The sequence below is a fragment of the Nannobrachium achirus genome (genome assembly GCF_963921795.1).
Source record: "Nannobrachium achirus genome assembly, chromosome: 14".
Classification (NCBI taxonomy): domain Eukaryota; kingdom Metazoa; phylum Chordata; class Actinopteri; order Myctophiformes; family Myctophidae; genus Nannobrachium; species Nannobrachium achirus.
Window position 1 is genome coordinate 35,194,259 of NC_137821.1, and position 27,028 is coordinate 35,221,286.

Genomic DNA, 27,028 nt, shown 5'->3' on the forward strand with positions numbered 1-27,028 from the left:
AGAAATCATTATTAAAGATATCATTTTGCTTCAATCAAATCTGTACACCAACATTTGGCATTTTGAGGCTGAAATTGTACCCATGCTAGTAAAGCAAGCTTGATAAAAGTATCAAACATGCACAAAATTCACCAGAACACAGGAGATTAAATCTACTATGTTAAAAAATGTTTTGGGGGAGGACCCGCTTTAGGGGTGGGGGCAATGCATGCAAGATCATATAGATATTCACTTAAGTAATGACTTACAGATGAGATGTCATTATTAAAGATGTCTTACTTTGCTTCTGTCATCAGATCTGTACACCTACATTTGGCATATTAGGCTGAAATTGTACACATGCTAGTAAAGTAAGCCTGATAAATGTATCAAACATGCACAAAATTCAACAGAACACAGGAAAATATATCTATTAATAAGTTTTGAGGAGAGGACCCCCCAGACCCCGGTTGGGGAGTTCCGCGCACCTCCCAAAAATAAATCTCCTGGATTCTGACAGTCCAATGTTGACAACCCTGTTATTGTAATGGAGTAAAAGTACAATATTTGCCTCTGAGATGTAGTGTAGTGGAGAAAGCATTGGAAATACTCAAGTAAAGTACAAATACCTTCTCAAAATTGTACTATAAATCTCCTTAGTTTAGTTTACACCTGGTGTGTGAGGGCTACTTTCCCGCTGCGCGTCTACGCGGTGCATTACGGCGAGCCGGCGAGAAAAACAAAGCCGCAGCCCAGTCCTTTAGCTCGCAACAGTGACGTCACCGCAGTGCACGGACACGACGCGATTGGGCGAAGCAGCGACCCTACATTAAACTGCACTGTTCTACCGAGTCCCCCAAAACACCTCATCACCAGCTTTAACACACACATCCGCACCGTTCAGCGACTCACCACAAAGACCGCGGGTAAGAACAACTATTATTATTACATTATTATTACTACTGTATTACTACTCCCGCGGCGGCATCCGCCCCACTCCGCGCAAGTTTCTTTTGTCCTCAGTCAACAACAACAACAAAACCAGAAGAACAGCAGCGTGGAGTCCAACAACAACACGCCTATAGACAGTTACAATGTTAATGCACTGTCTATTACACTGTTCTGTTGTAACACAGCGGGACCAGTCGGTGATCGCGTTGCATCGGGACTCTTTGGTTTTGTCAAAACGCCTAATCAAGAAGTGATCACTTATCTCAGCGAGTCAACGTGGGGGGGGGGTTCCATTATGGATACCTTTGGACCGGCGAATAGGAGTGATAGTGGAGTGTGGACACTGGACAGCGATAGCCATTTGTTGTGATTGTGGTCGCAACAACTCGTGATTTTAGGGCTGCCCTCTTGCCTTTTTGATACAATGTTGTGATTATTATTAACCCTTGCATTGTGTCAGAAACCTGGTGACACGTTTGGTGCTTGCAGGTCAAATTTGACCCGTGATTTAACTTAGCCCAAATACTCCAAAAATGTATACATTTCTTCCTTTTCCCTCCCCCACATCATAGCTGACTTGTTATGCATCCATGTAAACACGGTTCAAATGTTATTTTGGGTTAGGTTAGGTTAGGTTTTCATCTTTCAATATAGCTACATTTCAATTATAACAATGTAGAAATTCACATTACATTTCCTATAATGAAGACAATAAATAATAATGTTATATGGACATAATAGCTAATAGCTAATACCAGTAAGACTCCCTAATCGGGAGATAAGCGACCGTTGGTCGCTTATCTCCACAAATATCACAACCTCCACCTCTCACGTCATACGGGTAGCCATAGTTACACCTGGAATGTTAAATCTCCATATATGGAGATAACCTATGCATCACACAAAGTCTGACCTCACCAGCCCATACTTGGGCATGGACGACTTATATCTCCATATACGGAGATGGCCATATATGGAGATACGATGACATCACAGAGTCCACAGCTGATGATGTGGCGTGATGTCATACAATACACAAACAAGCCCTATATAAAGGGGCAATTCTCATCAGGGAAGAGAGCATTGCCTGGAATGTTGAATCTCCATATATGGAGATAACCTACGCATCACACAAAGTCTGACCTCACCAGCCCATACTTGGGCATGGACGACTTATATCTCCATATACGGAGATGGCCATATATGGAGATACGATGACATCACAGAGTCCACAGCTGATGATGTGGCGTGATGTCATACAATAAACAAACAAGCCCTATATACTGATGCGATACGATGACATCACAGAGTCCACAGCTGATGATGTGGCGTGATGTCATACAATAAACAAACAAGCCCTATATACTGATGCGGAGATATGAGCAGGGCAAAGGTGTGACGTGTGACCGACCGACCGACCGACGGACGGAAGGCCGGTGGAGGTTTTCATAGTAAACTGCTCCCTGACGGTCGCAATTAGAACAATTACTAGTTTCTCTCAAACATGTTAAAATTGAATATTGACAATTTGGGGGGAAATGAGCCACACTTCTCTGCCAGATCATAATATGGTAATAATTAATGTTGTTGTGTTAAAATAGCGGTTTCTGAGTATATCATGCAGCCTTGTTCCAATATGGGCCTCATGGCTCTTAAGGCTTAGTTACTTACTGTTCCAATAAAGACATTTAAAATGTACTTTTTACATATTTAAACTTGAAAACTGGTCAAAAATGACCCTAACACAATGGAAGGGTTAACGCTTTGTCATGGCTAAAGATAACGAAACATGCCAGGATAGCTGGTTGTGCCCAGAGGGAAATATTTATAATTCATTTTATTGTAAAGTGTTGGTTTTAATTCCACTGTTGTACTAGAAAGCTCATGCACGCATTTCACTGTTTACCTCTTTACCGAGCACCATATCTCTTACTTCCCTATCTTGCTCAACTCTTGCATGTACAAATATAACTCTTAAGCAGCGTCTGCATTTTGTCCCTCTTTAATTATCAGACATAGGACTGGCATGTGTAGGCTATATCTTACTTTCGCTGTAACACACACACTCACACAAGCACAAACAACACAAACCCATACTAACTCTTCAAGTCGCCCTTGTGCCTGCAGATGTCACCATGGCCACCAAGTTCACCATTTCAGACGACGAATCAGAGGAGGAGGTAGAGGAGTCAGAAACGGACCAGTCGCCGGGCGAGCGAGAGCGGAGCGCGCCTCCTTCACAAAGCCGACACTCCCTCATTCTGCCTGAGCCCAGAACGACAGGTAAAGAACATTGCTACCAATAAGACCTGAGGCCCATTCTATAAATGCATTCTAAATCAGTCTCACACTCAAGATTTTCCCAAAAATAATTATCAAAAATAACAGATATGTACCAAGCTCGCAACGCGTCATGATGTGACGCAGTGTGAGCTTGTACATCTGCTATTTTTGTACATCTGCTATTACACGGCTGATGTGCCAGCATCATTCATAGAAAACAGCAGGTTATGAGCTTGTAGATCTGCTATTTCTGGTGCGTGACATGTGGCATGCAAACAGGTATGCTGTAAATGAAACCTCATAGGGGGCCATGTCCACAAAAGTGTTTCTTCGCAGCTGAAAGCACCGAGGCACGTGCCTAAAAAAACACTTCCAAAAGCCTGCGTTGAAAATATTTCATATCTCGTAAAATAATTTCGAATACATAACATAACATGCTTGTGTCTTTCAAATGTATCACAATCATATTCAAAATGTTCTCACTATGTGTCTTATCGCGACATATGTTGTGAGCTTGTCGATCAGCTATTTTCAAATAGCTAATGTATATAAATAGGTGGTTAAACTGTTTTTGATGCTATATTAACACATTTTTCTTGGGACCCCTGGAACCTCTTCAAGGGGCCCATGGGGTTGCCCGGAGAACCACTGGTCTTCTTGAAAACCACCGACTCATTTGTCTTAGTCTTATGACAGTTGCTGAAATGTTGCTTACAGAACATGCATTATTAATTAAAGATTCCAACTGTGTAATAGTAATATAGTGTATTTTGATTGCTTCAATTGCTGTGGCACCACTGTTTTACTGTACTATTCGCATTATTATCAAACATATAATTTTCGAAATGTCTGAGTGAGTGAGTGAGTGTCTGTCTGTCTGAAACAGCGTTTCTCCTCAGTGGCTGGAGCAATTGATCTGAAATCGCATCACCATTAGCATATGAACACACCTGACATAACTGTGAAGCCCGTTTGTCACTTTCACAAATCATATGCTGTATATTAGCATTTTTATGGTGTATCTACTATCTATTCTGCATCTAGCATGAGGCATATCTATTCTGCATCTAGCATGAGGCAACATGTTTAACCAGCTCTGTGTGTGTGTGTGTGTGTGTGTGTGTGTGTGTGTGTGTGTGTGTGTGTGTGTGTGTGTGTGTGTGTGTGTGTGTGTGTGTGTGTGTGTGTGTGTGTGTGTGTGCAGGCAGGCGGGTGTGTGTGCAAGCGGGTGGGCGGGCTGGGGGGGGACACAGTATCTCTGTAGCCATTAAACAAAACGGGTATTTCTTACATTGATGCTCCTACATATTATCATGCAAGCACCAGTTAAAGTTACTTTCCATCCCTCATATACTGTATGCACAGTGCACATCCCATAACCCACACACTGCACATCATTTCGGAGCTCATATCTTTGAACGGGTAAGGGCTAGTTTTACTAACTTGAAGCTGCACTTTAACTTTACTTTCAAGGACCCCCACAGCTCTCAGAGTTACAGACCTGTGAGGGTCCATTTGGAACCCCCTCAAGGAACACTGAGGGTCCCTGGACCCCAATATGAGAACAACTGTCCTAGATGGTTTTTGGAGCTGTGTGAAGCACAGGCTCCCTATACGTGGCCGTGTGGGTGTGTCTGTCTGTCTGTGTGTGTGTCTGTATGTAGCCTGAACTTCCTAAACTTCGGCACGCCACTAGTCCCACAGTTTTGCCACCACACACTCGCGCCATATGTCAAATCGAACGGCTTACTCGGGAATCGTGGGCTATTACTTTTCTAAGAGAAAGGTTCTATAGTTTAATTGATATTAATTTATTAGTGAATTAATTTTCCCCATTGACTTATAATGGGAATCGCAAAAACTCACATTCAATTATTTGTCTCTCGCAAACCATAGGGGCTAGAGTTTCAAGACTTGGAGAGGAGGTTCATAATGATTTCAAGGATTAAATAAAAAATAATTGTGTCATTTGGCCGCATGGTGGCGCCATAACACCCCACTTTACGTTTTGGCCTGTAACTCTTGAACCGTAGGTCGGAAAATTAAAAATATTTTTTCCCTGGATTCCTTGGGTCATGACGCATCTCCCCATATAGGCCACGCCCATTTGCGCCATGATAGATTTTCCGCCATCTTGAATTTTCTCCAAAACACACTTTTTGCTCCTTTTCCTACATATTTTCTTCAAATGTCACAAAAATCGGTACACATGATCCACACACACACACACACACACACACACACACACACACACACACACACACACGCACACACACACACAGCTCCACTTCACACGGGTGTGATTTTATTAAATTACACACTGAAATTGGATCCGTACTCGGTATCGAGTTGTGGGTATCTATCAGCGAGGAACATTTTTAATCGGTACATAGAATCAACCCCTCCTCTCTCTCTCTCTCTGAATTACACCATGCAGCGAGTGGTCGGATCAGACTGAATTCAGAATCTAACGTCTCCAGAGAAGTCGACCTCGACAGCGAGGACGACGTCCCTTTCCGGGGACGGTCGTTGTCTGCACCGCCTGCCCTCTGGGCCGCCCAGAAATACGGCCGGCAGCTCAGAAGGATGAGCGACGAGTTTGACAGCTTGCTGGACAAAGGGGTAAGAGACCCAACATGTTGCAGTTTCAGAAACAATAGTCATAATGGAGTGGAGAAAAACAAATATACAGATATATAAATACTGTTAGGTGCGTGATCAATTGGAAAATATACAGTCTCTTGTGAATGTAGAGACAGTACTTAGCAGCAGATATAAATCTATAGAAGAAAAGAGGGATGGGGTGTTTGAGGCAATATTCAAAAAAGACATACTGTATTTGTGTGTGCTCGAATGCAACCACGTCATGTTGGATTGACTGGTTGATTGCCGGGCATTTTTGGTCAATCACCTGAACAATTTGAAAACACAGCCAAAAATCCATTAATACGGTATGCAGTACAAACTTGCTGGTTTGAATGTGAACACAAACAAATGATATCAGGGAGGCGGTTTATCACAGAAATAACCCTGGCAGCATATCCATGTGTGTTACCTCATGTGTGTTACCTGTTTAGTACCAGGCTGCTACTAGTGACACAGCACAATGACACAAGACAACAGTATTGAGAATGAGTTCAGGAAGAGACACCGACAAGAAAAAGATACAGGCAGCATATAAAGCAGTGAGGGATTTCACTGTCTGGCGACAGGGCTCACCCGATATAATATCGCGTGGCCGAAAAGGTTGCCAACCCCTTCTGTAAGGGAATTCATGGTCAACGCTGAATCCACCAACATTCTTAGGGATGTACACTGAACATCCATTGACACTTGTGCCCCAATACACATACAAAAACAATAGCCGGTTTGTGAAGTTGCCACACTTGGCGCGATTACCAAGGAGAAGACTGTCGCTCTGTAGGTTTGTTGTTTAGTGCACAATGGTGTTTCTGATAAGATGCATCATGAGCTTGTCACGTCCACAGACCATACACAATTTGCAAAAGCTTAGCTTTAGGCTGTAGGCATTGTGACAGCAATACTATTACAGAAGGCCATTCATTGTCTGGGTTCTAAGTTAGCAGCTGTATATTTCAATATTTGTATATCGTCACCACAATATTCAACAATGTTAACGCATATTGCACGTTTTCCTAATATTGCGCAAGTCCGTAAAACATTTCTTTTGGGTTTCCTCTCTCTCTTGCAGGGGATGAAGCGGGTGAAGAGTGCCGGGGCAACGGGACAGATGCACCACTCTAAAAGCTGGTGGAACTACCTCTTCAGTCACCAGGAGACCGAGGGCGAGAACAGCCACCATGACAGCCACAGTAGTCGCACGGAGTAGACGCTCCCACATCAACCAGGTTCATGGACACTTTCTCTTTAGTTTTATTTTGTTTTGGGGGAAGGGAAGGGGTTGGTTTGAGGCTGAAAAAGTGAAATTCCGAATATTGTCAATGCTTTTCCAAACAGTGGAGAGCAGATGGAAGAAAAGAGGGATGGGTGTTCAAGAGAGCAAAGCAGGGTACACTCCAGTTTGATTCTCAAACCTTTTTTTAATTTCAAGGACCCCCTCAATTCTGAGAGTGTACAAATGGAGCCAAATGGACCCTCATGGGTCCATTTAATTCAATGGATTCATTCAAATGGACCCTTATGGGTCCATTTACGATTTAGTTCCATTTGTACAGTCTCAGAGTTACAGACCTGTAAGGGGTCCATCTGAGAACCACTTTGAGAACCATTGGTCCAATCGCTTCCCGTTTGTAGATTCCACACCATATAGTCTCATATATACAGTAATATAATCACATTGTCTGAGCCAACTGTCTTTTTCTTTTGGTGTGCTTTTTGTTGACCAGTCACATTTTCAGGTGTGTCGACTGATATATTTGCTCACGCTTGCATGCGTGTGGCTGGTGAATTGAACGTGATTAATAACTTGGTCACCGTGCTCGGTCTGCGAGGGTAGAAAACTGAAAAATTGAATGGTGACGACAGGATTTGCCTAACGTACCAAAAGGTACAGCTCTGAAAATAACTGCACTGAATATAGAAGGGGATAGAAAGGGAAAACAGAGTGGGGTTAATTATGGGAAAGAGGAACTACTTAGTAGCAAAAAGAGCCTTTCCGTTTGATTTGTCTCTCCTGTCAATGCTATGCAACATAGAGGGAGAGATAAAACACTGAAATATAGATCTTACGTCTCTTTATATACTCCCACAATGGACCGCTGGTCCCTCCTCGTGTCATTTAATAATTCAGTGGTGACGTTTGCGTCCGGGATACGGATGAACTGGAGCCGGGAATCTTAATCAGAACAGTCAGGACATGTCACAAGACTGGCAGTGCAATAAAAAGTCAAGTCACGTTCATGCATGTATTCATTTTCATCATAATATCACATTATAACATAGATAATTATGGGGAACACTGTGTATGCATGGAAAAGGCCAGCAACCCTGGCTTATGAAGTGCCCCCTCTGCTAATTCAGAGGACAAAAAAGGAAAGAAAGATAAAGTACTCAAATGAGTCCTTTATCTATTTTTCCATTACGTTACAGAAAAGCCAAACACCATCCTTAAAAAAAAAACCTGCAGAAAGACTATCATCAATCGCTTTGTACGTCTCGATTTTATCAAACAAAAACAATCTTGTACACAGACAATCTGATAGTGCTGGAATAGTCTTCTTGTTCTTCTTTGCCTACTGAACTTCAGGGTTTAGATTTCTATCAGATAATAGTGACAAATTAAATTAGATGTATAAAAAGCACAAACCAGCGTGAATCTTATCTATGTAAAGCCTTGAATCACCAACAAAACAAAGGTGGACTCTGGGCTTTTAACCACTTATACCAGCCCTATATACTGCGAGAAATAGTGAGAATAGCTGGTCTACAAGCTCATAAATGTCACAATGTGCTGCACTGTGAGCTTGTAGATCTGTTAGATTGTCTCTCTTTTGGGGGAAAAAACAATAAATAAAAAAATAAAAATAAAAAAACAATTTTGAAATAAAAAATAAAGAATAAAAACAAGAATTGAGGATTAATGTGGTTAAACTGTAAATAATTTGTTTGAGGGTGTTGGGGATGAACTGAACACAAGTTTACCTAGAATCTTTATATTACACATGTTGGCCAAGCTAGCAATAGGCAGTGTACAATCTATGGATCTTGGGGGTTGATGTTTTGTGAATATTTAAGGTGGTAATGAGTTAACTGCTGTAAAGAACCAAACACAACAGCCTTCGGCCTCACTTCTCCAATGCACGGCATCGCTCTGTGTTGGGATTTGAATGCCAGGAGTAGATGGAATGGTTTATCTATCAAGGCCTCTGGGAGTAGGAGTGCTTATCTCTCGGGTCAGCTTTGCCGGCGTGGCTTTACATCCACACTGTATATTCTGAATGACAAATAGGCTCTGAAGCGACACCTGAATTTGCCCTTAGAGATCTATAACGGTTTGCCTCATCTTAAACCGTAAATGAACTAAAATGGAATCCGGTCCCAATCTTGTAGCCAAAAGATCTCGATACTCTGATTATTTTTGACTAATCAAATAGTGTTGAAGCGTGTCCTCTTAAAAAAAAATAATGACAAATAATAATGTGAAAAAAGTTTATTTCTATATATTTTTTATAATCGACTAATTCGATTAGTCTGATTAACCACTTAAGCCCTATTTTATACTTTGTCGTACAACAGTGAAACCAATGCAGGTCGACAATGTCTGAATACATAAAATCTGTTCTGATCACTTGCAAATAACAGTGTAGACCGTGTGTTATATAGTTCAGTCAGTGTTTTTTTCCCATGTCAAGGAGCCCCAAATGTATATGCACTTGGCTGCGGACCCCCATCTGAAAATATTTTGTGCCAGGGACCCCATACGAGATTTGTGTCACATTCTTTCAAAATTGTTGTGAAAACTGCAGATCAACAAGATAGCCATGCATTGAGCTTGAGTGAGCTTGTAGATGTGCTATTTTCATAGATCCAATGTATGGTTAAAGTAGTTAAATTGATGTTGATGCTACATGAACTTAGCTTAGCTGGGGACCCCCTGGATCCCCCTCAAGGACCACTGAGGGTCCCCGGGCGCCATTTTGAGAACCACAGCTATAGATCAGATCTGAGAAACCAACCAGATTTGCCTGCATTCTGAACTGAAGCCTAAATGAATAGCCTGGGATCAGCACTCCTACTCAGTGAGACTCGATACATAGGATTGGCTTATTTGTGTGACAATTGTAAACAATATGTGACTGTTGAAGGTGGTGATGATACAGTGGATTTGTTCGACGTGTCTTATTCAGTTCCTCTCAGCTTGTAGGGATGGGATGCAAAGTGTAAAGGTGCACACAGGTAAAAACAGGCCACATTCCTTCTCTTTTAAGCGTTTAAATACCTTATGCTAGATACCAGGGAAACAAATAGTCGTAAGACATCACATTCTCTTTTCTTGGTGCAGTTTTGTTGTCATTACTCAATGCAAACAGTGCTACTACTGAATGATTCAAAATCAAATCATTGCTGTGATGCCGTCTGGCAAAAATGAAACCGTTCAAAACCGTTACTCTTCAGGAAATGGGGGCACACATTGCTTCGGCATGCGTCATTGTAGGCGAAGGTCAAGATTTTAGGTATGAAATAGTAGGGCATTAATTATGTGACGCAACAGTGTGAAACAGCGTGGTTACATGTGGTGTAATGTTCAGGTGTCCCACACAGTGTGTGGCTGCGGTCCAACAGGTGCATGTCCGAATATTACATAATCGTCTAATCGCAATTATTTTGTCATAATCGTTCACATGTTGAAAAATGTTCATACTTTCAAATATTTTCAAAAAATAGTGGAAATGGCAGATCTACAAGCTCACAACCTGTTGCATCGTGACGCGTTGTGAGCTTGTAGATCGGCCATTTCCACTATCGATGTTATTTTTCAAGTATAAAGTTGTCAAATATGTCAGTCATTTCTTTGTATATTTAGGTTATGCGTCATATCTGCCACGTGCAACTTCAAAGCCTACAAGCCAAACAGGATTGTAATTGTCAACGACAGAAACGCAATTAAATCGTTAATCGCAATTATTTGAGTGACAATTAATCGTCATGTAAAATGTCATAATCGTGACAGCCCTACCTGTCCCGTTAGGTTAGAATCATTCAGCGCTGCCCTGAACAGAGTCACACAACCTCTAAAAGGGGTTCCCAAACGGTGTCTTCCCAAACATGCAAAGAATACTATGAATTAACCACTTCAGCCCTATCTGCAAGGTCTGCTATTTTCACTATTTGTTAAAAGTTTTTATTTGATTTTTTTGTTGTTGAGATTTTCAGAAAGAAATTGGATTTACATTTTTTAAAGAAATTGAAAGAATTGAAATATGGGATATTTACTCGGGTACCATAAAAATGGGTACCCGTTTTGGCAACCAGTGTCTTAACGCTTAACCGTTTCAACCCATCTTCATAAAATTGGTTCTCACTAATGCTCATAATAAATTGGCACAATTTCTGTCTTGTCTGTTTGTTGACTGTGGACAGTTCAGAAACCTGACTACCAGTGACATCATCAGCAGGCAGGTTTGGTCATTTCAAGATTTCAAACTTTTTTATATTTTTATTTGATGCAAGAATGAAATAATAGCATGCTGCTAACTTTCCAGGAAGAAAAAGGCTGTAGTTTCCATTAGCTTGTAATCCCCATTTTTGATAGTCAGGTTTCTGAACTGCGCACCAATGAGACAAAGAGTGAGTATAGACGAAAATGGTGGAATCTTATAATTAACATTGTTGAGGACCAATTATATGAAGATAACGTTGAAAATGGGTAAAGTACTCCTTTAAGCAACAGTTTTGAGAGCGAACGCATCCTAGAAAACTCCCTGCCTGTCTGTGCACCGGTTGCTTTGCATCCATCCTTGGTATTACTTGAATCTAAAGATTTGTGTGGAGAAACTCCAACTTTGAATATGTTTTTTTTTCCTTCTTCTTTTTGTAATGACTTTTGTAAATGTATTTTCTCTACTATTGTGCCACTGCTGGTATATCCTGTGCTGAACAATAAAGAATTTTATGAAACATCTTGTGAAAAGAGCATATTTTTTATTTATTATAGCAATAGTGGTGCAAAAAAAACTTAGAGGCAAAGACTTTCGTGGACAACTGGGATCAGTAATTGTTAAAAGCAAATAATTATACATTGTAAGTAGGGCTGAGCGATGGGACTTCAAATCAATATCACGATTATTATACTTTTGCCCACTCAACAATTGGACAAACAACAGTGCAACAAACGCATACAAAAAACAATCTGTTCAACTAGAGAGCACATACCCTCAAGGGCTGCACGATTAGCAAGGAGATGCTGCCAGTGGTTTTCAGAGTAGGGTCCAAGGAGCCCTCATGGGTCCGTGATTGGGTTCCAGCCAGGGGATCCCTGACAAAGTTATAAAAAACTAAAATATATTAAACCAAAATATTTAAATATAATATCTGTTTCATTACCTATCTTCATTTGAAATGGGAATCCATGGCCTGAATTACTTAACTTCATCCTCTTCCCGCCTTGAGAACATAGGACATCCAGCATGGATGTCTTGTCCACCTCACTCTGTTCTGCTAAATAGTTTTTGTTTGTGGTACCAAGGGATCCATGGCCTATAAGGACAGTTTGGGGTCCAATGACATGAAAAAGTTTGAAAAGCCCTGTTGACTGCACCAGCTCAGGTAGTGCTAAATAGGTCAGCAGTGAAATCAGATTAACTAATAAACATACTCTAAAACCAAAAAATATAAAAACATGACCGGGGCTATTCCATATTACACTTCCCAGTGAGCAGATCCTTTGCTGTTTATATACAAAGTTTAGCACTTTTAACTTCACTGCTCATGGCAGGGTGGATCTGGGACCCTTAAGGGAAAAAAGTACATTCACAGCCAAATTCCGTGCTGGACGGCCATTATGTGTCAAAAAGACAGATTTTATAGTTAGGTAAAAATAGACGTTGCTTTCGATGGCAGAGTCCAGCATTTTATTATCCTAACCTTGTTTGGTAAGTTAACTCACACCACATCTAAAAAAGAAATGAGCTAGCTGATGGATAAAGGTAGGTTTCAGTCTTCCTGGGTTGTGCTATTAGAAGGAAACCAATGGATTGTGCACTCCAAGTAGGGAATGAGTATAGGAGTTTAAGTGTCTCGGGGTCTTGTTCACGAATGAGACAAAGGGGAAGACGGAGCAGGAGATCAGACGGAGATTCGGAACAGCAGGAGTGGTATTGCAGTCACTGAATCGCACTATTGAGCCAGAAATGAGAGTTGAGCCAGAAGGCAGATACAAGCGCCAAACTTGGTAGATATGTTGATTGATATATTAGAAACAAATCTGGATATCGGGCCATCACAAATTTTGATTTTTCAAAATGGCCACTAGCGGTTTGTTAAACCTTCCTAAATCACCCTCTAGGAGCGACAGTTTTAGTGATAGGAAGCTGAAATGTTGCATGCTGTGTGTGCATGTTCATGTCAATTTGTTAAAAGGGGGTGTGGCAATGGGAGTGGCCTATCATAAAAAGGTGTATAACTTTGATATAGATGCACAGATTTGCACAAAATGTTGTGGAAAGGTTGGTAACGACCCAAATAACATCTGAGTAACTCTTCACACCATCTTCCAAAAAAGGGGTTTGTCATTAGGACCAGTGTAATACCAGTGTAGTACCAGTACAAAACCAGAAGTTCCCTGTGGTCCAAACACCCAGAGGTCGTAGCGGCACGGGGCAGGGTGGAAGCATGGCTTGGCTTTGCATGTGAGCCTACTGTGGAGAGACGTGGGATACTGAACGAGGCCAAACAGCTTCTCTTCAGTACCTATGATAACATCAAGGGGGAGGAACTGATGGAGAGGGTGCAGAGAGTCCAGGCAGCGCATGGTGAGAGGCAGTATGGAGAAGCCTGGACGAGGAAGAGGACCAAGGAAGAGGACCAAAAGCACAATACAGCCATCAGGTTGTTCTTCTTCACCTCCTCAATTCAACTCCTCAGGGCCAAGATCTGGGATAATGTGGTTCCCTCCTCTCGAAAGCCTTTTTGGTTTTCATTGGGTGAGGGTCGATGGCATGCCGAATCCGGTTTAGTATCATCCGGTTGTAGACCTTTGCTGCAATACAGGTCAGGCTGATGCCTCTGTAGTTGCCTAGCAGGGCAAGGTTACAGAACTGTAGGATGATGTGGTCAATACATTAGTTCTTTACGACCTCTGGGGGTATGCCGTCCGGCACAGCACTCTTACCCTCTCTTACCCTCAGAGTGTTTTTCACCATGGCAAACTCAGTGACCGTGAAGGGATCATCCTTGATGTTGAGGTCCTGGAGGAATGATGGTATATCTTCCTCCTCTCCATCTGATGTTGTGCCCAGCAGCCCTCGGAAGTGGTTGAACCAGGTCGCTACCCTCTCCTCACTGGTGTGTCCCTCGACCTGTCCCTCCTTGGTCCTCTTCCTTGGTCCTCGTCCTCATCCAGGCTTCTCCATACTGCCTCTCACCATGCGCTGCCTGGACTCTCTGCACCCTCTCCATCAGTTCCTCCCCCTTGATGTTATCATAGGTACTGAAGAGAAGCTGTTTGGCCTTGTTCAGTATCCCACGTCTCTCCACAGTAGGCTCACATGCAAAGCCAAGCCATGCTTCCACCCTGCCCCGTGCCGCTACGACCTCTGGGTGTTTGGACCACAGGGAACTTCTGGTTTTGTACTGGTACTACACTGGTATTACACTGGTCCTAATGACAAACCCCTTTTTTGGAAGATGGTGTGAACAGTTACTCAGCTGTTATTTGGGTCGTTACCAACCTTTCTACAACATTTTGTGCAAATCTGTGCATCTATATCAAAGTTATGCACCTTTTTATGATAGGCCACTCCCATTGCCACACCCCATTTTAACCAATTGACATGAACATGCACACACAGCATGCAACATTTCAGCTTCCTATCACTAAAACTGTCGCTCCTAGAGGGTGATTTAGGAAGGTTTAACAAACTGCTAGTGGCCATTTTGAAAAATATTTTTTTTGATGGCCCGATATCCAGATTTGTTTCTAATATATCAATCAACATATCTACCAAGTTTGGCGCTTGTATCGCAAAATTGAACGATTTGTCATGTTTCAAGAGCTACGCCGCTCCACTATGGCTGGCATCTAGAGATAGGATGAAAAGTTCAGTCACCTGAGAGAGACTTGGAATAGTACAGATGCCTCCCCAGCTTCAGAGGGATTTCAAACTCTCACAACGGGTCATGATGTGATGCGTTCAGATTTTATAGATCAACTATTTAATAATACAGGGTTAAGTGATTAATCAGACTAATTGATTTAGTCTATTACAAAAAAATCGATTACATTTTTTTCTTGCTGATTCGTTGATATATATACAAAAATGTGTTGATTAGTTCTAAATATTTGTCTTGACATATTGTCGGTTAATTGCTCAGCGACTAATTGTAAATGCAGTGCAGATGAGTAAATATTCTTATGGTGATGAAGACAATTTTCATTAGCAGCAGTGAGGAGCAGGATCACATTGATTCAATTTAATGGAGGTTTTTGACAAATTAAACGAACATGGTTGACAGTAGCAAGGAGGAAGCAATACATTTTTATTTTAAAAAGACATCGAATCAAATCACGTGGATCAGGATCCACATGGATAAGGTGTGGCTACAATGTGGACCTCGGATTTCACATGGCCAACCTGTGACATCAGCCATCTGTGACGTGAGCAGGGTTCCCACACATCTTTACCAATTCATTTCCAAAACTTTTCCAAAACCTTTCCAGAATATTTAACCCGATTTCCAGGACTATATAACAATAATTCTGCTCAATAACGAGTCGCTTACTCCTATGCGCAATGCCCAAAGACAGGTAGTGTATGCCAGTGGTTCTCAACCTTTTCAGACCGTGACCCCCAAAATAATCATATTTGAACTGGGGACCCCCCACCCTGACGAGCACTAAGAGTAGAGGAATTTTGTATAACACGGTTTTATTGTGAAAATAGCGAGGCGTTGTGAGCATGTAGATCGGCTATTTTCACAATTTGGCCAATGTTTAATTTGTCATTTCAGAGGTATTAACAAAATCAATAACCAAAGACAATGCATAGCTATTTTTTCCAGGACCTTCCAGGACCCTTGATCAATTCCAAAACGTTTCCAGTACTGGAACAATTTTTTTCTAATTTCAAAATATTTCCAGGAATTTCATGACCGTGGGAACCCTGCGTGAGTCTTATATTTGGGCAAGGTTTCTCGCCACTTCCTAAGAAGTATAAAACATGTGTGAACAAGAACATTTCGACTGATCAAGTCCAGCGGTTTGTAAGATTTTACAAAAAGACAAAAGCATTGGCGTGTCATGCCACCTCTGAGGCGTCCCGGCAGTATTTGTGACCACAGTCCAGAGAAGACAGTGTGTCCATGTCTGTGTCACTCAGGGTGAAGTCAAAGAGCTTGGTGTTTTCCCCCACTCTGTCAGGGTGCGATGACTTAGGCAGCACCGGGACACCTTGCTGTATCGCCCAACGCAACAGGACCTTTGGGGTGAAAACATACTGTGTGTGTCAATGTGATTCCCTCTGGTAGCCTATTATTGTTTTGTATCATGTTGTTGTCAGTGAGTCTTGTCATTCATGTATTGTGTTTGTGTGGTATGTGTTGTGATTTTGTGTCCTGATGACTGCTTGGTGCAAAAAGAATTTCCGCAAGGACAAATAAAGCATCTATCTATCTATCTATCTATCTATCTATCTATATATCTAGCCTATCTAGTCCTGTTTTGTGTTTAGGTCTGCAACTATTGATAATTATTCATTATACTTTCTCAATAAATCAAATAATGAGAAGTGCTTTTTTTATATAACAAATATATATGTAAAAAAATAGATTGACCACTTTATTTTATGCTTTGAAATAGCCAATCTCACAACGGTTCATGATGTGTTGTGTTCTGATTTCATAGATCAACCATTAACATTTTTCATTGCTGATTCGTTGATATATTATTTAGAAAAACAATTAATCGGTTATAAGCCGGTTATTGGTTCTAAATATTTGTTTTGACATATTGTCGGATAATTGCTCAGCCCTAATTGTAAATGCAGTGCAGATGAGTAAATATTCTTATGGTGATGAAGACACATGGTCATTCTCATAAGCAGCAGACAAATTAAACAAATGTGGTTGACAGTAGCAAGAACAAAGCAATGTATTTTTGATATTAACTTTTTGATAAATTGATATTTCTGAAGGTGTGGCTCCAATGTGGACCTCGGATTTCACGTAGCCATCTGTGATGTATATTTCGGGCAAGGTTTCAGCCCGGTCCGAATCCCACTGACTTCAAATTTATAAGTATAAAACTTGTGTGGAAAAAGAATGTTTCGACTCTCGAAGTCCAGCCAGCGGTTTGTGAGATTTTGCATAAACACACACACACACACACACACACACACACACACACACACACACACACACACACACACACACACACACACACACACACACACACACACACACACACACACACACACACACACACACACACACACACACACACACACACACATAGATGTTCTCGCTACTCCTAAAGCCTGCAGTCTTCCCCTTTACCTGAACCTAATAGTAAAACGTCCCTGCTGACCTTTGACAACACTACATGATATTCAAATCTCTTTTTAGTACATTCTGAGGTTGTATAGAGTAGACGCCGGCTAGCCTGCTGCAGAGCCACACTATAAAAAACAGTTGCTTTGTCACTGATGGCAATCATGCAAACATGTTTCAAGCAGTTGAACAATATGACTTCAAAGTTTGACATCACAATATTTACGGCCCAATCGTCAATGTCCAAAATCAAAAAGACAAAAGCAGTGGCATGTCATGCCACCTCCGAGGGGTCCCAGCAGTATTTGTGACCACAGTCCAGAGAAGACAGTGTGTCCATGTCTGTGTCACCCAGTGTGAAGTCAAAGAGCTTGGTGTTTTCCCCCACTCTGTCGGGGTGCGATGACTTAGGCAGCACCGGGACACCCTGCTGTATCGCCCAACGCAACAGAACCTTTGGGGTGAAAACATACTGTGTGTGTCAATGTGATTCCCTCTAGCACTTAAAGTCCTCTTTGGTGTTTAGGTCTGCAACTATTGATTATTATTCGATCACTTCAATACTTTTTCAATTCATTGAATAATCGAGAAGCGCCTTTTTTATATTACAAATATATATATATGTCAACAAATCAATTGACCACATTATTTTATACTTTGACGCACAACGGTGTCGTGCGGAAATAGTGAAGAAATTCGGTGCTACAGGACACCTTTCCTCTTCACAACAGCTTGGTATCACAAATCTTAGATCTCAACTGGCATTTTAACGCTGAGGAAGGCCTGTAGGCCGAAACGTGTCCGTTTCTCTAAATAGACTGCTGCTGCTGTGCATGTTTAAATAAATAAATACTTTTAAAAGTCATTATTCAAGAGAGTGCGGATATTCCCTTCATTCTGAGTTCTACTAGAATCTGCACCCAAAGAAAGACAGACCTCTCCACAAGACTTCTGCAGAGAGCGCGCCTTCTCCTAATGGTACTGAACCAGTTAGGAGTTCTATTAATACTGATTTTAACCACGTAAGCTATTATACTACGTTGACTGGGGTTCTCAAGAGGTGTGTGTGTGTGTGTGCACATACCTGTGCAGCAGTGCGTCCACAGCCCTGTGCCACCTTCATCACCACAGGGTCGGTGAGCAGTTCTCCTTTCCCTAGAGAGGAGTAGGCCTGGAAACACACACTGTGTTCCTCGCACAGACTCCTCAGCTCCTTCTGACACAGCCGTGGGTGAAACTCCACCTGGATACACAAACACACAGACAAAAAGGAGTGTACCAAATCCCCATTAGACTGTGTTCTGTTTATATGTAGGGCAGGGTAATATGACTTCAAACCAATATTGTGATTACTTCAAACTTTTCAAACACAACACAGGCTTGTAAATCTGCTATTTTCACTATTTAGTATTATGCCACCATTGTAAAATGACACATAATACAGGGTTAAGAGGTTGATCAGGCTAATTTAGTTCATTATATTTTCTCATTTGTCAATTCAATTGAAAAAAAAAAAAAAAGACTCCAACATAAATCAAACAAACTACTCAAAACTACGCAAAAAAAACAGACGTCTGAAGCCTTCGCTTGCGTTGGCTAAAATACTTTTCAGGGGTGTGACTGACTGTGCCCCCATTCTACATTGTGACTGATCTTCTTACCTGCAGCACAGCGGGAGGGATCTTGCAGCTGTGCATCAGTTGTGTCATGTGTGCTGCTGTGTAGTTGGACACTCCTATGGCCCTCAGTTTGCCCTGCGCCTGCAGCTCCTCCAGAGCAGCCCAGCTCTGAGCTCTGTTCCCTGGGAAAAGATGTAGAAATGCATCACACCCAAGCAGATACATTCACATTTTCTTGACAAAAGCACAAGGAATGCTTGCTTACTAGATGTGTTGAAGCTAGCTAAGTTAGTATCTCTACGTCTAAAAATAGAATATATAAAGAACAATGCAACGTAAAGCTGTTTTTCTTTATGGTGTAGTCAACTCAGTCATCTGGTGTAAAGACACCAGATTTAACAAAGGTCTATGTGCCAAATGTGTCAACATGAAAGGTTTCCAAGGTGCTTTGCATAGAGATATTTTTTTATTTTATTTTTTATCACATTTTCATGTGTAATCACCCTGTCACGATCCAAAGCCTTTATGTACCGGTAATAACTCTCTAATAACTGCAAACAAATCTGTGACAATTTGAGGCACAGTACTTACCAATGTTTCCATAGGAACGTTTATATCCCATTCATTTAAAAGCATTGGTAAAGATACTGTATGTGAGATGACTGCCTGATTTAATGACTGACCTGATTTTGCTGTCTAACACACACAGCTGCACCGCTGAAATAATGAAAATCAATATTGAACTCTGGGGCGCTCAAAAAATTGCAAATCTTCCCCCAGGGCTCTATACTACTCTAGGCCCACTTGTTTCCCCTCCCATCTACACTAAATATATTTAAACATAGCCCATCTACAAGCTAACAAAGTGTCGCATAGCTACAAGTTATACGCTTGTAGATCGGTTATTTTTGCTGGATGTTTACCCCAGAATAGGTGCGTTAAGGCCTCAGGGCCCATTAAATTGCACGTCGGTAACCTTTTTCAAACGTGGATCCAGAGGCATATAAAAAAAGTCTCACCCACTGTGAAGTGAGCGGTGCCTTTTATTCATTTTCATTTCATTGAGCGGACCGCGAAGCTTGGCCAATGAGGCAAGTGTGGGACATACATACATACTGTACATGCGGTACATACAAACAGACAAAGCCATATGTACAGTACTTGTTCTTTTAAAGGGCTTTGCATTCCTAACCTGGGTTCCGCTGGTCAGACACCAGCAGCCCCTGTGTGCCGGGCCAGTGGACGAGGTAGAGGTCGATGTAATCCAAATCCAGCTGTGACAGGCTGTGCAGGGCTCCCTCCATGGCTTTCACACCCTGGTCCTTGGGACCCAGCTTACTAGAGGGAGGAAGGAACAGAGACACATGCTGGAAATTAATGATGAAGAGCACAGCAGTGAACCTGCCAAAAGGGAAAAGGGGAGTCTTTTCTGGTCTCTGCCTGCGGGAGGTGAAATCCATTTGACAGATCATGGCTCTGATGAGCACACGGGGGGGAAATTGTTAGGTCGAACTGGCTACCTTCTGATTTCCAGACAGACTTTCTAGTCAGTACGAAACCTAAATACGGTATGAAAGTGGTGATTAACTAGATGGCATTGTCCCAAAATGCCAAAATCCTGCCGTACAAATTGATGCCCCACAAACCCTTACGTGCACTCACTAGCACTATTAAAGATAATAACAATGTGCTAATAAAATCCAAGGTCAAGGTTCTCTTTATTTGCCTCCCATAAGAGACATTTATCTTACTTAGAGAGTGAAGTAGTAAAAGCTGCAATAAAAACTAAACTGCACTCTGTCGAGTAGCTAAGTGCTAACTTGTGTTTTGTGCACTCGTGGTCGTGGCCATGTATGGCCTACTTGTGCGCCAACAGAGCGTGCAAGTACTGCGATCGGTGCTGTCTGTATGTATGTGGGTGGGCAAGTTGGCACCGAAGTGGCAACTTGCGCCTTGTTATTTAAATCAGGTCGCGCTTGTTGGTGGTGATGTCACCAAGAATGCTGGTCCCTCATTGGCTGTTGATGGTGACGTCACCAAGAATGCTGGTCCCTCATTGGCTACGGGTGTAAACAAAAACAGATATGCCACCGAACGCAGGACTTGCACACTCTGCTGGCGCAAGTATAAAGACAACACACAACAAAACAGACATGCACATTTAGTGACATGTATGCATTACATGTCACTAAATGTCATGCATTACATTACCAGACCTTAAAGACTGTATAACTCTCAGTGTAATCTCAAGAGCCTCCTGTTATTCTTTCTGACCTCCTTACAGAGGTAAATGTGAACAACTTTAGTGGGCTCTAGTCTTGAGACATACACAAGTGCACACCTACCTGGTAATAAACACGTCCTCCCGGGTCAGTCCGTATTTGGGCAGGAGTTCCCTCAGGGCTCGGCCCAGGTCGGCTTCATTGCGGTAGACAGCGGCTGTGTCGAAGGCCCGGTAGCCGGAAGCCAGCGCTGCATCCACGGCGCCGCGGACATCCTCAGCTCCACACAGCTTGTAGGTCCCCAGGCCCAGGAGGGGCATCTGAGCCCCGGTGTTTAGGACAACGTTAGGGGTGGAGGTGGAAGACATGATGGTACGGAAACTTTGTCAGGGCACTTTTCCTTTGCTTTAACTTCCCTCTCTTCTCATCCACCTAGAGGGTTGAGAGAAAGAGACAGAGAGAGATACAGACAGAAAGAGACGGAGAGAGATAGATAGTAGATACATAGGGAGAGAAAGATTATTGACTCTTGACATGAAAAGAGAAAGAGGTCTCAGAGATCTGGTGAGATTAACCATGATTCACAGGATTATTCATGGAGTGGTCCATGTGTCTTTACTCTGGTGTTCAGGGGTGAACACAATGTGCATTGCTACTGTGTGCCCACCTGTATACATACATTCAGGACTCTGACTGGTAAGGGGACATACATTGGTGCCACCCAGTGGAACAGGCTTGACACTGCAACCAAACTGATTTTACATCTGAGAACTTTTAAACAGTCAACAAAAGCATGGCTGATGGAAAAGGTTCTAGTAGGGAGTTTATGAATCCCTTTTATACGCGACGTTTCTTGTTAGGGAAAAGTGTTTATTTAATCTACTTTGATGTTTTAGTCAAGGTGGTTTGGTGTGAGGACCACAAAAATAAGTTCTGCACTTTGTTGTGCTTGATCCGCAATGGTTTTACTTTTAACCTGTATGCTTGTCATTTTGCATGGTTAATACTATCAAATCAAGAGAGAGTCATAATATTTTAGCATTCTTGATTCTGTATGTATTTTTGTACCATTATATGCCTGTATAGATGTTGAATGTTCTTTGGCTTTTTTGTGATTGATCCATTTGGCTTTCGTATCGCCCTACCGTTGTACTAAATATTCAGTCAATCAAAGAGCATAACATGGAAGTAGTAGCATTTAGTTGTAAGGAATCTTTTTCTTTGCTAGCGGTACATCTAAGAGACATGGCATGGCATCCCCTTGCCTTACACATTTAAAGGGACAATGTATACCTTACAAGACTATCTACCATCCTACTGTATCTTCCCACTTCTTAACCACTTGGACCCTAGAGTCCCTATTCTGGGGCAAACATTCTGCGAAAATAGCCAATCTACAAGATCACAATGCATCACAACGTGCTGCGTCAGGTCAAAAGTTGTTGGGAGGCGTCGAAAGCCGACGAGCAAGCTTGGTTGGTTTCGACAAGAAATGTTGACAAGTGGACACCTTTACACTCATTACGCAACACAATCACACACATCAAGCTGCCACTGAAAACGAGTAAAACAAGGAAGGAAAAGGGTGTATTATGAATTAACCACTTAAGCGCTATTTTCAAATTAAGTGAAAATAGCCGATCTACAAGCCACGCATTTTGATGTGTTTATACTTTGTATATATTCAATATACAAAGTATGAACAAATCAAAATACGTGACTTGTAGACGCAAGAAATGTTAAATGCGTGTACATTTTAGAATATTAAAGTATTTTTAAAAGTACTCCTCCAGTACTTGTTAACTGAAGTACAAATTTAACTGAGCAACTTTCACTTAGTAGTGAGTTAAGTAATATTTCACCTGGAGTATCTATACTTTGACTCCAGTACTGGGGGGTTCAGTACTGTCTTTGTCCACCACTGCCAAGTGATCCACATGTGGTTCACTCACTGCATGCCTTCACTTCACTGTCAAGATAAAGAGCAGACTAAGTGCACAGGACCACTGGGTCAGCTGAGAGGGTCACCAGTTACAAAGTAGCATCTCTCTGGGACCAGTCTATGTCTGCTGAGTCATTCACAGGAGGGGGAAGCAGGGCTGGAAAGATCATCGCTGACCCTTATCATCTGCCACCTCTTCCAGTGACTACCATCTATCAAGAGAATTATATCTGTCAAGACACAGCAAAACCTGGCCCCAATTCACTGTTTCAAGAACAAGCTCCCTGTCCCTCACTGACCCTACACCACCCCCACCCCCTCTCTCTCTCTCGACATGAGAAAAAAGTTTGACTTTGCATTCATTGCCAAAGCAAACGTGCAACAAAACACACGTACTACGTATGTAGACACACACACACGACACACACACACACACACACACACACACACACACACTCACAAAATTATATAAACAATGTGCCAAAATCATCATAACATCATCGACGAGAGAGAGAGAGAGAGAGAGAGAGAGAGAGAGAGAGAGAGAGAGAGAGAGAGAGAGAGAGAGAGAGAGAGAGAGAGAGAGAGAGAGAGAGAGAGAGAGAGAATCATAAGTACCGTAACAAAACGCAACAAAACTCTGGTGTGAAGAAGTGAATACTTATTACTCACAATTTTTTAGCCGCGGGTTTGTTGTTTACATCGTGTGGTCATCCGTCCACGTGGGTTACGACGCATGCGTCATGTGACGGTGCTCATGAGCTCAGGCACCGGATCTGAGCTTGGACAGCGGAAACCATGGCGGAAACCAGAGTGGCGGTTTCCGCCTATGCGTCAGACCCCAAAAGATCCATTTAGTCCGGTAAAATTAAGGCAGAGCTTGGACAAAATTATATTATTTAGTTTTTCAACTGATTCTGTTAGAAAATTAGGTCTACTAGCCAGGATAAAAAATCTACCATGATCTGCTCACTGCAAATACCCACAGTGGCCAAATCAAGTTGGGCTCCCATCGACTTTCTATACAGGAGGAAAATACCCAGAAAAAAAAATCTGCTTTAAGTAGGATGTGAGGTAGCCCTGAATACATGACTATTATATCATGTATTATGATAGTCATGTATTCAGGGCTAGATGTGAGGGGTCTAACTAGGGGTTTGTCATGATGCTGAATCCATTGCAAGCATTTGTTTTGCACAAAAAACATTCTTTGGCCCCAGAAAACGCAAAAAAAATATGTTTTTTTTGATGACTCATCACTTTTCATCACTACACCATCATTTTCTGGGGCCATTTTTAGCCCAAGGAATGTTTTTTTGTGCAAAACAAATGCTTGCAATGGATTCGGCATAAATCCCCTAGATTTACTAGACTAATTCCCCTCGTTTAAAATGTGTTTTTGATACAGTCCTTATGTTTTATTGTGTACAATACTCTTGTATTTAATTCTGATTCGTAGCGCGACTAGCAAGATTCAACTTAAACAGTACAGTATATATACTATACGGTTATATTAACACTATAAACTAATGCACGTCGCAGATGTATTTTTATCAATCTAATTGATTTGTCTAATTAACAACACATATGCCTTATTTTTTTTTAATCCATACAAAAGTGTTGCAAAAAAAAAAAAAAAAAAAAATAGCAAAACGATCCAGGAATTGAATCGGAATCGTTTGATATCTTATGTGAAAGGCTGATATTTTGGCCTGCAGGTGGTGCTATAGGATAGGTAAGAGGATAGGGTAAATCCGTAGAGTAATCACTTTTTGAGCTGATGGTAGCACTTGATGGAAGACCTTGGGTCACCACAATTAGTAGACTATAGGGCGATCCTCGGTTCAAAAGATGCACAGATGACATTCTGTGTCATGATGACACTACAGACTGTATCATCTCTTTGTCCATCCCTGATACCATGGCCAAAGTCACTTGTCCAGGTGCCAATGAGAGACACTACACTGAGCTGTCTTGCTGCAGTGTCATCCACATCTGGGAATGCCCATATTTGGTAATATTCTTACATCACGTTGTTGACTATCATGCAGGGGTCTCCATATATGGGCATAAAACGGACAAGGACGGACATTAGTGATCTCCATATATGGGCATAAAAGGGACATCAAGCCAGAGCGTGATGTCAGAGCAGCAAACCCATTCTGTTAAGAGTGGTTCCCCCGTCAGAGCTACAAACCCATAGAACCACAGTGTCTGGTGTGACGTACAGACAGAGATATGCGGACAAGATGTGCCAGTTTTCGTAGTAAACTTGCGACCTAAGGTCGCAATTAATGTCATATATTCATTAAAATTGTAGTGTTTTGCCAATGGGGGCCCACTTGCGGCCCCTACACCAGTGGTCCCCAGCTCACAGGTTGACAACTAGATGACCATGGGTGGAGGAATCAGTCCAGAGAGTAAGGATGGAGACATCAGTGGCTGATCTGAGTATTGTTGATGAGGCTGGCCTTGGATTCACTCATCCACACCACTGAATTGGCCTGGATAAGTATTTCACTTCTCTACGCGGTAAAGTAAAGTGTGTCTGCCCACCACTGCAGAGGCTGTGTGGGTTTGTCGAGCGTCTGTTTTGGGGGAGGGAAGCCTGCCTGGGATATCACTGCACGTATTCCTAGCGCAGTGGTTCTCAGCCTGTGGGTCGGGACCCCCTATTTTGGCGGGGTCCCTATATGATTGGCTTAATGTGCAACATTGTTTTCTCACTCACAGTAAACAACCCAACATAAAGTTTAAGTGTATAGAGGGTATCTGTACATTTCGAACGTGACCATTTTTAATACTAAAATGACAAATTAAACATTGGCCGAATTGTCAAATATTAGATATTTGAAATATAATAATATATTAGAAATTGTGAAAATAGCCGATCTACATGCTCACAACGCCTCAGCATGTAGATCTGCTATTTTCACAATAGAACCGTGTTATACATAATGTAATGCCTCAACTCTTAGTGCTCGTCAGGGTGGGGGGGGGGGGTCCCCAGTTCAAATTTGATTATTTTGGGGGATTCGGCCAGAAAAGTTCCAAGGGGCCACTGTCCAAGGGGCTGGGGTGGCACTTGAGTGTTGGGCGGGAGGAGTAGGATGTGAAGCTCTATGCTCCTCACTGGCTGGTGAGTCAGTAGGATACAACAACAGTGTGTGTGTGTGTGTGTGTGTGGGGGGGGGGGGGGACATCAAATGTCAGTGTGAAGAATGGAACCTCCGCTTGTACAGAAGGTGCAAACGTTTTACATGTAAAACTGCACATCTTCAGGTGCACTTTATAATAAAATAATAAAATACATTGGAATCCAATTAAACAGGCTGAAATTGGGGGATAATGATGGGATCCCTGCTTCTGGTTGAAAGCCTGGCTGCTGCACATTGCACCATTTGGCAAAGGTTTGGCTGAACAACTGAACATCGGAACACAATACAACCAGCTTTAACATATTTTTTTTTTATTTGGTCATGAAAGTACTGTTTCTGAATAGTAAACAACAAAGTATTGATTGGGATATAAAAAAGGTAGATTTAAAAGAAAATGCACACAATTGTTTTAACACATGCAAAATTACAGCAGCATTATAAAACGACATTATAATATTCTACTCCAACCAGCTCAGCCCTTACTTCAACAGTTAGTGGCTTCAACACTGCGAGAGAAAACACTCTAAATATATAATAGGTGTGTAACTGATAAATTGACCAATCGCCAGGACTGTCATTTGGGTCTTCATGTCCCTTGTTATATGTTTACAAACTCTTTATATGGAAATAATACGTCACTCAATCCATGACTAATCTCTCTCACACACGCACACAAACGCACAGGAGTCG

The 27,028-nt window shown here is 41.9% G+C and overlaps 2 protein-coding genes across 2 annotated transcripts; one reads left to right on the forward strand and one right to left on the reverse strand.

Moving 5' to 3' along the window:
• Positions 1–773: 773 nt before the first annotated feature.
• badb (BCL2 associated agonist of cell death b) lies at positions 774–11,805 on the forward strand. Its single transcript, XM_080741928.1, has 4 exons — positions 774–905; positions 3,058–3,213; positions 5,651–5,835; positions 6,926–11,805. Exons 2-4 carry the CDS (start codon positions 3,066–3,068, stop codon positions 7,061–7,063), a joined length of 471 nt encoding a protein of 156 aa, XP_080598054.1. The 5' UTR covers positions 774–905; positions 3,058–3,065; the 3' UTR covers positions 7,064–11,805.
• Positions 11,806–17,654: 5,849 nt separating this feature from the next.
• LOC308298245 (glyoxal reductase) lies at positions 17,655–23,883 on the reverse strand. The gene is made up of 6 exons (XM_080741808.1): positions 23,853–23,883; positions 21,362–21,670; positions 20,209–20,354; positions 19,059–19,198; positions 18,482–18,640; positions 17,655–17,851 (listed from the first exon to the last, which is right to left on the reverse strand). Exons 2-6 carry the CDS (start codon positions 21,604–21,606, stop codon positions 17,672–17,674), a joined length of 870 nt encoding a protein of 289 aa, XP_080597934.1. The 5' UTR covers positions 21,607–21,670; positions 23,853–23,883; the 3' UTR covers positions 17,655–17,671.
• Between the last annotated feature and the right edge of the window lie 3,145 nt (positions 23,884–27,028).

Excerpts from the sequence above, each read along its gene's own strand:
- badb (XM_080741928.1), top strand. The coding sequence starts at position 3,066 with ATGGCCACCAAGTTCACCATTTCAGACGACGAATCAGAGGAGGAGGTA. Across the intron at positions 3,214-5,650 it reads GCCTGAGCCCAGAACGACAG|CGAGTGGTCGGATCAGACTG; the intron begins GTAAAGAACATT and ends TACACCATGCAG. Across the intron at positions 5,836-6,925 it reads ACAGCTTGCTGGACAAAGGG|GGGATGAAGCGGGTGAAGAG; the intron begins GTAAGAGACCCA and ends TCTCTCTTGCAG.
- LOC308298245 (XM_080741808.1), bottom strand. The coding sequence starts at position 21,606 with ATGTCTTCCACCTCCACCCCTAACGTTGTCCTAAACACCGGGGCTCAG. Across the intron at positions 20,355-21,361 it reads GAGGACGTGTTTATTACCAG|TAAGCTGGGTCCCAAGGACC; the intron begins GTAGGTGTGCAC and ends TCCTCCCTCTAG. Across the intron at positions 19,199-20,208 it reads GTCTGACCAGCGGAACCCAG|GGAACAGAGCTCAGAGCTGG; the intron begins GTTAGGAATGCA and ends ATCTTTTCCCAG.